The following is a 13,093-nucleotide window of genomic DNA, read 5'->3' as shown; positions in this document are numbered from 1 at the left end:
GTCAAGCAGGTTTTGTAAACAATTTTCACTTCCGTGAGCCCCTGCACTAATTGCTCAAAACAATTTTCAGAGAAAGCAACAGTACAATTTCTGACCATGTTTTGTACCTACCACTGGCTTTGAACATGTATTTTTGCGAGCAGACATTTTTTCGTAGTATATTATCAGACAGGGCAGAATTATAGCCAGTGCTGTCAGTGACATGGTTGGTGGTTTGTAGTTCTGTTTGAAGGGCTGATTCTGATAATATAAAAAGATTTGATGTAATGCAGCATCAAATGGAAAGCTGCGTGTTTGTAGCTGTGTAGTTGCAGGGATTACTGTATCTGTAGAGGACAGCCTGCCGGTTCCATTGTAAACTGATTTTTCTTATGTTGCAAGTTTAAATGTAGTATTCATGTATCTAATTGTCTACTGCCATTGGTCCGCAAACACACCACATCCACATATCTGAACCAGTACTTAATTTTGCAGTTAATTGGCTCTTTCTGTAAGAAAATTTGCTCGAAATTGTTCATGAACATTTCAGATAATACAGAACTAAAAGGTTATCACATACCTAGGCCATCAGACTGACTTTAATACTTGTTTTGAAATTGGAAGTAAACCTGTTTTACATACATGTGAGTAGCTTCAATTGTGTCAGTTAATTCTACAGGATTTATTTTGTATTTGCACATAAGATAAGTCAGTGAACAAATAAAAAACACCATCATATCATGTAACGGTATTATATCCGATCATCTTTTAACAGAAAACCGTTCATATGTAGTGACGTGTTAAGTTTTACATTCTGTTAAAAAAAAGCAAAAAATGACCCTACTGGAAATCAACAAACACATTACACAGAATGGTTAATATTAAATGATCATACTCAGTTTTCTTTTTCCTTTTGTTAAATTAAGTTTTCATTAGAAATGTTAGGTCAGGGTGTATACGACCCGGGAAAAAACCGGGATTTTTTTCATCCGGGAGAAAACCGGGAAAAATCTGGGAATTTTTCGTTGTTTTAGTTTTCAGTTAAATTTTTGTAATTTTCAGTGTAAGAACCGTTACTCTAACAAAGGAAATTGCAAAGAAAATGTGTCATGTAAAATAACATAGCTCTTTTACAAGCGTCTGCCAACAGCAAAATGTGTCAAAGGCTTTCAGAAGACTATGCAATGCTTCATAACAACAAATTGCCTCCGATGAGCGTGACGTCTCAACAGTTTACATTAGATTCATTTAAGCAGTTACAAGCGGGCTCATGCACACGCGCAGTTGAGTCGCATATGAGTAGTACCTTCTCCCGCTTCTGGCTACAGAAATGTGGCTGTTGGTTGTGTAAGCAGCAGTAGCAGCAACCAGCTACATGATACCCGGAAAAATTTTACTGGCGTGCCCAAGCTGCCAGATTCACGCGTGTGCAACAGGCCGGGATATAGTGGGGAGTGAGGGCAAACCGGGGTATCTGAACCGGGCAGCAATTTTGGGGGGAGGGGCAAATTCATATTCTTGAGGGAGGGGGGGAACGTGTTTCATAAAGCATCCAGCGCGCATCGTTCTATCGATTATTGATATGATTTTGAAACGCTCCCCTGCTGGTTTTTGAACACATTCTAAGTTGAATTCTGAATGAATTATAAGTTGATTTTTGAATGCGTGCATAGTGTACATGATGTCTCTGCCAAGGGAATCCTCGTCACATCTAGAAATAAACTTTCCTGCAGACAAAACGGGACGGGGCTATATGAGCTGAGCGGAATAAAGCCGAACCGGTGAATGCCAAGTGCTGCTTGTTTATGTGGTTGATTAGGTTTGCGAATGTTCAGCCTTGTTATAATTGCTACTGAAATCCATAGATTCAGACTACCAGAGTGGAAATAAACGACTAACAGGTAAGAAAGATTACATATTATCTTCTCGGTGTATCCAAGAAAGTGAAATTTTGACAGAAATCTTTTGACCAGATCGTTACATGAGACAGGGCCAGTTGTAGTTACCGGCTAGCAAAAAAATGGCTCTGAGCTCTATGGGACTTAACTGCTGTGGTCATCAGTCCCGTAGAACTTAGAACTACTTAAACCTAACTAACCTAAGAACATCCCACACATCCATGCCCGAGGCAGGATTCGAACCTGCGACCGTAGTGGTCGCGCAGTTCCAGACTGTAGCGCCTAGAACTGCTCGGTCACTCTGGTTGACCCCGGCTAGCAGCCGCTTAAGTTCCATTCTGAGAGTAGCGCGGAAAACGCATTGTACGGACACGTAATAGCGCCTAACCGGAGAATAATCGCTGGATAACTAAACTGGTGATTGTAGCAGGGTTAGTGAAATTAACCGGAGAATGAGTTTTGACAGAGGTAGGAATAGTTACAGAATTAGTGATGACAAGGCTGTTTGTTAGAACGAGGAAGGAGAAGAAACGGGGACATCACACAAATTATGGAAGAACATGACTATTCCAAAATATACAAAAATTTCGTTCTACTACTTTTCAATCTCGTGCATGAGAAACTGGAGCATATGAATGAAAACTATTTCCTAACGTAAAGCTTTTTGCTTGTAGTAGGCCAAATAGGTATTTCGTATTGATACTTCGTGAATTATATTCTGATGTATTATAAAAATAATCATTATTGCCAAAACAGTCTCGCTTATTTGGTGTGTGTTTCAATTGCTGAAATATTAGAAAGGCCTATTTTCTTTTCTCCAGTACACAGTGACAAAATAGACGTAATCAGATCGAGAAACCACGCCAGTCTTGGGTACTATTTTTATTAACACCTTTTTCAGTATTAGACAACCCCATTTCCATTTTTCATGTAGCAAAACGTTTGACAATTTTTGATGAGGTAATAGTCCTTTCGCAGAAAGGAAAGCACTCCATGTAAAGCTGTAGCAAGATTAGAGAGAAAAATCACTAGGACCTAGGGATTGGAGAAATGTCTAATGTCTTGCCTGTCTCTTGTCCCTACTGCTTTTAGGTGTCCTATATTTAATTTTATGTCACACAGAAGAGCAAGTTATTAGCTAATAGTTTTCTGAAGAGTTCTTGTTCTCCTGGTTACAAATAATCCTATCCAGTATTAATTGTGAGGGTTTTTTTTTTACAAAAAAAATGTGGGGGGTGGGCAGGATGTCAAACTGGCAGACTGATAGCAGGAGAGGCGCTACAGGACATGTTAATTTCCGCTATCTGGAAATGGTTTCATGTCATCCATTACAAATTATACACGTTTGAGTTCCACAGAGCGAAATATAGTGACGTGCGGTATAACAATGTTGTTTGAAGATGTGTGGCACCTCACTGCATACTTTTATTTTTGAAAAGTATTTTTTCTTAGTTTTTGATGTTCTGATGCGCGGAGCAGTCTGAGTTATAGTTTGGGGGGGGGGGGGGGGGGTAGTCTCCACGTAATCCGTTTTTACACTCAGTGATTTTTCTGTTTCCTTTTCATTTACTGCTCTCACGTCAAATGAAAACAAGACGGATTTCTGTGGCTGGGAGCTATCAAGTGAATTAAAATACATTCACATAATTTTGGAAGAGTAAACTATGTTACTAGTTTCAGATTTTATTTTATTTCCACCTTTCTGACAGTCAAGCATTAATCGCCTTGCACAACAATGAAGTTATTTTTTTTGGTTTGATAAATAAATTTGTCTTTTATTAAGCTTTCCTGCTGAGGCAGTCAATTTATTCCACACTATTGGCTAGTTTCAACTGTTTGCTGCATTTCAGGTGCACATTTTCATCTTCTAGCACTTATGGCATTATGCCATAGTAAAGAACCAATACAGTAATACAGTACTGGTACTCCAAGAAAATTTACGTCCCGAAAACCACACTGAAAAGCTTCATATCTGATCGAGGCTTACGTCATTGAGAATCTGGATGTACCAATTTGCACTGTAAGGCGAACTATGCATTTTAGTATGGTTAACGAAATTCTGACGCACTTGGAGTATCCTCTGATGTCTTGTTTCTTTTATGACATAATGTAAGCTCTTTTAATGTTTTACACGTACGATCATATGGGCTTCCTACATCACCATAGCTACGCAAGCGCGATGACGTCTTTTATCTGGCGCTCTCAGACAAATGCTGAAATGAATCTATTTCTAACAGGTCATGGGAAAATATTGCGAATTGTTGTTAGGAAAGCATTATTTTCAAAGTAAATTTCCTTTTATGCAAGATGAACTCTCTGCGAGAATGTACAATGGATTTCTTAAATCACAGTGTGTTTGGTCTCTTTTAAAAATCAAATCTTTGATGATGAGCTATTTAGAAGAATTTCGACCCCAGAAGATCAGAGATTTATGTCGGTATTAAAAATTTTCCTGGCGTATTTGTGTGATGTATATTAAAGTGTAACATGTGCTAAACAGATAAACATTATAAGTGAAAGCTTAGCTTTTCTTGTAGCTTATTAATCTTAGAGACAAATATATGTGAAAGATTTGCTTTGCTTTTCTTGTAGCAACACTATGTATGTTAATTTAAACCATTAACTTTTCCTGTTGATGGAATTCGAATTTATACTTTAGTAATACGAAAATATGCAGCGTACATGTTGCGTGCATATGAAATATCTTTTTTCCCCCTGAGTATCGTTTTCTTAAGTGCTGGGAAATTCTACGTTTCTGTATAAAATCATATCCTATCAAAGGATAAGTTTTACAGTTCCGAGGGAAAGTATACTGTCACTTAACATGGCAATAGCGTATTTTCACCCGGGAGAAATTTATTTTTAACTGGGAGATCCGGGAAAAATCCAGGAATTTTTTCTCCTTGTCCGCGTATACACCCTCTAGGTTCAAACTGTAAATTCGTCTAATTTCTAATCAGTTGTTAAATGTATCTCCACATAAAAACTTCATCCCATCCCCAACCCCAACCCCACCCCCCCCCCTAAGTATTTCTGTGTGACATTTTTTAATGTTCTCCTATGATTTAAACACTCTTGCCACTTTTTGTATCTTCTGTACTAATAATACGTATGTCACGCATCATATTTCTCTGTATTTGTGACATTCAGTTGTCACGTATGGTAGTCAAAGAAGCCGAAATCTGGTTCATGACCAAACAAATACAATTTTGCAGAATATTAGGAGGTGGTTTCCTTTTTCAAATGTTGGAACCAATTATTAATTTATTGTGATTGTCAAATATGACTGCTACCCATACTATCTTCCAGGAACTGTCTGCTAAAATTTTTCTACGAGACGAACTATTTTTAAGAGCAACAAACACATCACCACCAATTGTATTTAATCTATCTTTTCTGAAAACTGTTAGGTCCTTTGTAAAAATTGTTACTGAACTTTCCTCCAGCTTCAGCCAGCTTTCAGTACCGGTAATGATTTGAGTTGCAGTGCTTTATATTAGTGATGATAAAATCTTCTCGGGTTGACAGCTGAGTCGTGTTGTTTTCCAGCAACATTTTAGCAAGTTTCTTACTTGCCATCTTCAGGCGAAGTGTTAGGGTCATGTCTCGTCTGGATCTTTATAGCTGCTGGACCACGGGCTTCTCTGCATCCTCGGCACTGGTCGGGCCAATCAGGCACGAGCGTAATTGGCATGGCGACGCATAGTGGGGGGGGGGGGGGGGGGCTGTGGGAGTGGGGTCCTGGTGCCTTTTCTCAGTGCGGCCTGTTTATTCCATCCGCCGCCACTGACCCGCCTCTATCGGTGCGCTCTCATCTCATTCTTGATAATGTTTTGTTCCACGTGCTGCTGAGTTGGAAGCCACTATCCCGATTGACCAGGTTATCACAGACCCCGTATCTCCACTGCCTCTTTAATAATAGAGTCCTGGAAACCTTTCGCTCTACACAGTCTCTTGGTTTCTTCATATGGAAACGTGTGTTCTTCACTGAGGTTGTGCTCCGCTACCCGGATTTTTCATTTTGTCCGAGGCCGACACTTCTCAGATGTTCAGAGATGCGTTGTGTTATGCAACGCTGTGTCTGTCCAATATATTGTTTCCCACATTCACAGGAAATACTGTAGACATCCGGTGTTCTTAGACCCAAGTTGTCCTTCATTGAGCCCAGCATAGTTCTGATTTTTGCTGGAGGATGAAAGATGGTTTTTATCTTGTTCTTCTCCAGTATCCCGGCAATCTTGGCCATGGACGACCCTGCATACGGAAGCAACGCCAGACCTTTGTTGTTCTCTTCTTCCTGAAGGTCTTCCTCCTCCTTCTTCTTCTTCTTCTTTTTCTTGTCCATCTTAAGAGCACATCTAATGTGCGCTTCGGTGTATCCATTCTTCTGGAAGGTTTTCTTCAGGTGCTGAATCTCAGTAGATAAACTGTCCTTGTTGCATATGTCACGAGCTCTGCGGACAAGAGTAGTGAGCATGGCTTTCTGTTGTGCTGGGTGATGGCAGCTATTGGTGTTGAGGTACAGGTCTATGTGTAGCGGAGCACAGCCCAGTGAAGAACACACGTTTCAATTTGAAGGAACCAAGAGACTGTGTAGAGCGAAAGGTTTCTGGGACTGTATTATTAAATAGGCAGTGGAGATATGGGTCAGTGATAACCTGGTCAATCAGGAGAGCGGCTTCCAACTCAGCAGCACATGGAACACAACATTTATTAAGAATGAGACGAGAGCGCACCGATGGAGGCAGGTCGGTGGCGGCAGATGGAATAAACAGGCTGCACCGAGACGAGACGCCAGGACCCGACGCTCGCGGCTCTGCACCAATTCCGCTCGTGCCTGATTGGCCTGACCGGCACCAAGGATGCAGAGAGGCCCATGGTCCAGTGGCTATAAAGATCTGGACGAGACACGAACCCGACACTTCGCCTGAAGAAGGCAAGTAAGAAACTTGCTGAAACGTTGCTGGAAAACAACATATTGACTCGGCTGTCAACTCAAGAAGATTTTATCAACGAGATTCGCCGAGAAAGCCTGCATTCTTTATATTAGTGCTTAGAGGCCTGGTGCTTTCCCAGCACAGCTAGCAATTCACTAATATAATACCTATGGTTCCTAGGCCTATCTTTGTCCTATGTTCAACCTGCACTCTTTGAAGCCCTTTTTGTACTCACCTGGTATTCAGTAACCTCCCTCCTTGAATGAGGAACTGATGTACTTGCTGTTTAGTCCATTAACTCCCCCCCCCCCCCCCCCCACCGCCCCCTCCATCTCTTTCCCCCTACCAGCAACCCCACTAGTTTAACATTTCTGCTTTTGTTCTGTGCCACTGACAGCCTTAACATATGACCAAAATTTTGTGGAAGTTTGAGGTAGTTGGTGGTGACATGTTTGCTGCAGTAGTTATTGAAGACTTCATAAAGTGCCTTCTGCTATCAAGGGTTGCATATCTAATAGTTTATGCTTTGTATCTATTGTGCAGGTGGAAATATTTCTTAAGAAGCTTTCTGATGTTATCTGTATACCAAAGGGTATCTCTGCCATCTTCAGTTATTCTGCTATGTACATTCTTTTCTATAACTTCGTCAATTATTTGTCTGAACTTGAACCACAGTTCCTGTGTGTTCAGTGCCGGAATCAAACTTTTTCACACCCTGCCTGAGAAAAGAGACAATCTTCTCCTCATCATTTTAATGAACATATTGACTTTTTCGTTTCCTTTTCTATATTTTTGTACCTTGACACCAGTTGTTTCTATAACTACAAAGTGATGATTGATTCCAGTCTGAGAGCTTTCTATAAGAGGATGGGTCTGTTTGTTGGTGCTAGGTCTTCTGTATTTCCATCATGTATAGGAGGCTAAACCAGTTTTTCTAGAGAAAGCCTCTACAACTGTCTCACAGGAAGTTCTGTCTTATCAACCACTTCTAAAATTGTTATTTTCCTAATCAGTTGTGGGTAATTAAGATCTCCAACATTTATAGATGACTTGGAAGCATACATACTAGGGAATGTTATTAGTTACTTCTGCAGCTGAGTCTGGTGGCCAATAGTAGCACCCAACTAAAACTTTTATGCCATTCATAATTGTTATTTGTGCCCAAACTGTTGTGCCCACATATACTCAGTTCCTGTACCAAGACCACTGAGCGAGGTGGCGCAGTGGTTAGCAAACTGGACTCGCATTCGGGAGGACGACGGTTCAATCCCGTCTCCGGCCATCCTGATTTAGGTTTTCCGTGATTTCCCTAAATCGTTTCAGGCAAATGCCGGGATGGTTCCTTTGAAAGGGCACGGCCGATTTCCTTCCCAATCCTTCCCTAACGCGAGCCTGCGCTCCGTCTCTAATGACCTCATTGTCGACGGGACGTTAAACACTAACTACCACCACCACCTCCTATACCAAGTGGTTAAAGATTCTTGTCTGTCACTACAGATACACCATATCCCATCCTACAAGGCCTGTTTTTCTTTTCAGTGAATGCTTAAATGTGACTCAAAAAGATCTCAGTACTGTCAATATCTAGCTTTAGCTAACTTGAGGCACTGGGTACTGTACAAGCCCCACGTCTTTCTAGTAGGGTTTCAGTCTCTGACACTTCTTTTATGACTGCTTTTACAACTTATCACTAAATATGAGGGCATCCTTCAAAGTAATGCCTCTGAATTTCTTGTGTGAAAACTGTTACAGCTTTTTAGATGAAACAAACTTTATTAACATTCTTCATCTTTGGTCTTCATGTTTACATCTTTATCTATCAGTGTAGTCACCGTCACAACAAACACTTCTCCCAATGAGATACCAGTTTGTTGATAGAATAGCCATAGATTGTGTGAGTTTGTTGATGGAATCACAACCTCACGTGTGCTTGCACCACTTTATCACTATTGAAGTGAAGTCCTTTGTGATGTTCTCCAAGTTTTTTAAATGAATGAAAATCAGATGGGGCCAAGTCAGAACTGTGTGGAGGAAGAGCAGTGACAGTGAATGCAAGGCATTAGATTGTTGCAGATGTCACAGCACTCGTGTGGTCTGGCATTGTCCTGCTGAAGGAGAGGGTGCTCCATGTGTGGGCAAAATCTTTGAATTTGTGCTTTCCGTTTTCTCATGCACCGACGAAGTTACACACTGCCATGTTACATGCTGCAACTTGGAGCCCTCTAGCAGCAAGGGTTGCTATTTGCACCAGTGACGCAGGAAAGTCGACCGGGTAATATGCGTGACATGTAATACCTCAGTTGATATTGAGAACAGAATAAAACATTCAGAACATTACTTTTCAGTACACCCTTGTATATTGATATTAGTGACTGGCCAAAAGGATTAAGAAGAAAGCAGTGGGCTTGGTGTCATGAGGACACTGGGAAAGGCAATGCTCCAAGGCAGTCATTTAACTTTCTACTTATTTTAACCTTTGATGGCTTACTTTCTTTCATCACTGTGTGCTGCATAATATAACCTGACATGGAAAAAGACTGGTATCTCAGTTAAGAATTAGTTAGTGTGTGTAACCCACATATCAATCAACTGTAGGTGTGTTGTTGCTTTTCCTAATATTTGTGTATTATTTCCATCCTAGAATATATTTAGTCCTAATTTTTATTTATTATATTCTGCTATTCTGGATTCTCCACCTTGGCCAGTTTTTATTTTCTGAATATTTCTCCCAACTGTCTGATACTGGTAAAATATTTAACACAAATAAACAATAATATTAAAACATCTGTGTTGTTTGACACAACACTTTTGCATTATAATGTTTTTTTCTTCAGTTTTTGGCAAACTTTACTCCTGAGATCTGCAATGTATAATGCTAACATCTTATCTTTCTGAGCTCAACAGCTCACTATTCTGGAGGGACACCGAGTTAATTTTCAGGCTAGTAAATGGGAAATGCGGTGCACAAAATGAAAATCAAATAAAGTTGCTGTGACCTTGATATCAGCTGATGGGGTTTGAAGTGTTATATCATGATACAATGCGTGTGTACTTTGTACAGTGATCTGTAGTGAGAAATGAAGAGACATTTTAGCACTATTTTTTTTTTTTTTTGCTTTATTAAATAACTTCTTTACAAAACAGTAATGTGTGAACACAGTGAAACTGCCCTGTTTTAACTGTTCTGGCCTTGTATTCAGAAGGATGGAGGCTCCCAGTTTCTGTGAGGCCATCCTGATTTACGTTTTCCATGCTTTTCCTAAATTACTTCAGGCGTAAGACTTTTATCCAACATTCCACTTGACCCTCTCTCACTTTTTCCAAATTTGACCTATAAACATGTAAATTCTTATATATGAATTATATTTTATTTGTTTGTTCTTAAAGTGTAACACCATAACATGTGTAGTATTTTTGCTACAGGGATCCACAGACGCATGAAACAACAACCACAACTACTACTACTACTTCTACTACTGTATCCCCTTACCTTCGTAAGTAAGTGCCTGTCACCTTCGCTATGTGCATCGACATGTTTCCCAGTGACACAATCTTCCTTTCACACCCTTCCCCCTTCCAGAAAAATTAAATCTCCTCCTCCTTCCCTCGCAAATGGCTGCCCCTCCCACTTCCCCGTGTGTGTGTGTGTGTGTGTGTGTGTGAGTGTGATTTTTCTATCAGTGTAGTAATTTAGCCATATCTATGTATTTTTAAGAGCGAAGTTATGTTCTGTTGTTAATTGAAATGGGACACTTCTCTCGATAATATTACTTACACTGAGGGGACTGATGACCTCAGATGTTAAGTCCCATAGTGCTCAGAGCCATTACTTACACTGACACTTGCAAAGTGCAGATAGGCTTAAAATCCTGGCTTGATGACAGAGAGGGTAACTTTCATTCCTGTAATATTCTAGTGCTTTATTTTCTTTCTAAAATCTTCTATTACTTTAGCTTTGTGTGTGTATGTGTTTCCCTAAATGGTAGGAGTAAGAGGTAAATATAATTGGTTTTTCTTCTAGATATGTGAAGACTCGGTATCCAAGCGTGACTCCTTTGACGTGGGATGATGAATTTCGCTCTCTAAGAGAGGAAGATCTTAGAAGGGCAGGTGTTGGTCGGTGGTTAGAGCCTGTCATTTGGAAATATACACCAGATATAAATGCCGCTTTACCACCAGAGTTGTGGGACAAATACAGTGCAATATTCCCTGCTGTGTGGATAGCAAGTGCTTTCAAAGGAGCTACTGGTCCTGATAAACTGCTCACAGACATTAGTAAGTTTTCTGTTATGATTTTTTTTAAGGGAAATATGTGGTTGGTTTTGTACAGTGTGATTTTTACCTCTTATATAAGACTGGATATCAAACCATTTCTTCGAGTTTCTTATTATACCGTCTAGGAAAGCTGAGTCATAATTCGCCCAGTGTGAATCTAGTTTTGTCTAAAGCTCCTGTTGTTTACATAGCATTTGTTACAGCATCCTTGTCTTGATAATGAATTTATTTACCATTGTATTATATCAATCCTAGTGAGATGAAAAGAGAATCTGACTTATAGAAATGTGTGAGACGTGCAGGTAGGGCTTGAGAAGTGATCTCCCTTCTCTGATTTGCAAATGACAGGAAGATAAAATTTCGCATTGTTGAGTAATGTCTTTGTGCATTACTGAAATTTTTAGTGACACAATCTGTCCCACTGTTTCCCGTACTATAAGTGCACCTCAAAGTTTGTGCTTAATCATATTGACATCCAATTTCATTTATATGTTTATGTCATTTATATATTTGTGTCATTTAGTTCAAATACATATTTAAAATCTCATAAATGTGTTTTAACCCCTAATTAAATGAGAAAAGTTCCTCACTAAATTACAGTCTCTTTTCACAGCTATATTAATTACTGAGATACTGGTATCAACTTTGCTTGTTCAAATAGAAATTAGTAATTTCTGCTGCTAGTATCATAGTTCTTAGAAAAATAATTTTTTTGGGGTTTCATTCTTCAAAATCCAATTAGTAGTTCTATAGTAGTTACAATATTTACATCTTAGGATCTATCTATTTTGAATACGTCGCTGATTGAGTGTTTATACAGAACTTTTACATCAGGCTGATTGGGTGCTCCAGCTTGATGCAGCTAAGAGAGTCTACTCACAAAAGTGGAATAGTGGAGAAAAGTTTAATTTGAAACTGATATCGATCAGTGATCACACTTGGCTACATATAATGGGATATTTGTGTTCTAGTGATAGTTCACAACTGACCATGTAGACATTTGCCACCATATAGCTTAACGGGCCACATTTCAACCCAAACCATATATTCATTAAACAGATAATACCATCTGATATCTGTGGACATGAGGCAATATTTAAAAGACTCTTAGTATTCACAGGGGAAATTAGGTTCCATTGTTTCAGTACCTAATTAAATGGAACCATGGTAAGTGACAAAACAGCACAAAAGCTTTCTAATATATGCTCAGGCTGCCCGACTGCAATATTTAGTTTATGTTGGAAATGTGCTGAATTCTTTATACAAAGAGTCTGATTGGTTAATGTGAGATCATGGTTGAGTAGCTGGGCGAACAGATTGAAGTTCCTGTTGGTGTTAACAAGTATTTTAGGCAACTTGTGTTGTCTCAGTGGCAGTTTAAATGAAAAAGAGTTCCCTCTCTTAGTGCTCAGTTCAGTTGTGGAGTTATTTATCAATTGTGTAGCAGTTCAAAGAAGGTCCTTTCCGAACTCCTCACAAATTTGTGGATCCATTAGGTTGGTAATCTTGCTGTGGTAGCTGGATATATTCAGAACTAAATTTTCTTCACAAGTGACCAGAAAATGAAGATTCCATATGCTTTCATGCATTTTATAACTTTTCCCTCAACCTTAGTTATTATACTTAGCAAATGGCTTTGATGTGCTCACTCTTTTACTCTCTCTGTGTATGGATTTCTTAAGCTTTTGCTGTGCATATGATACAAATGGCTGCTTCTCTATTGGCTATAATTTTCTCAAAGGGTTTTCATAGATTTAGTAGATAATTCACCATTTCCATACTTGCCATATCTCAACAGGTCTGCTGGATGCAATGTTCCAATAGTGTCTGCTCTGTCTAGTTGAAAAACTGCTGTGACATGGTTGAGCAAAACAACTGTTTTATTTTCGGGTACCTCCAACCTCTCTGTTGTATGTAATAAAAGAGAGAGAACATATGAGTTAAGCTCCCTTGTCTTGGACTCTCCCATGCTTCAAACTTCCCATGATATCTTACCTCCATGGG

At 39.5% G+C, this 13,093-nt stretch overlaps 1 protein-coding gene across 1 annotated transcript in view; it reads left to right on the top strand.

Annotated features, from left to right (window-relative positions):
* The window catches only part of LOC126475209 (hexosaminidase D-like), a 181,904-nt gene that overhangs the window by 47,127 nt on the left and 121,684 nt on the right, over positions 1-13,093 (top strand). The window contains exon 3 of the mRNA XM_050102865.1: positions 10,836-11,089. Within this exon, the coding sequence (XP_049958822.1) occupies positions 10,836-11,089 (254 nt within the window). The remainder of the gene's footprint in view (positions 1-10,835; positions 11,090-13,093) is intronic.

This window comes from Schistocerca serialis, chromosome 4, assembly GCF_023864345.2.
Source record: "Schistocerca serialis cubense isolate TAMUIC-IGC-003099 chromosome 4, iqSchSeri2.2, whole genome shotgun sequence".
NCBI lineage: Eukaryota > Metazoa > Arthropoda > Insecta > Orthoptera > Acrididae > Schistocerca > Schistocerca serialis.
The sequence above is the reverse complement of the archived record's forward strand: the minus strand, read 5'-3'. Positions and strand labels throughout refer to the sequence as shown.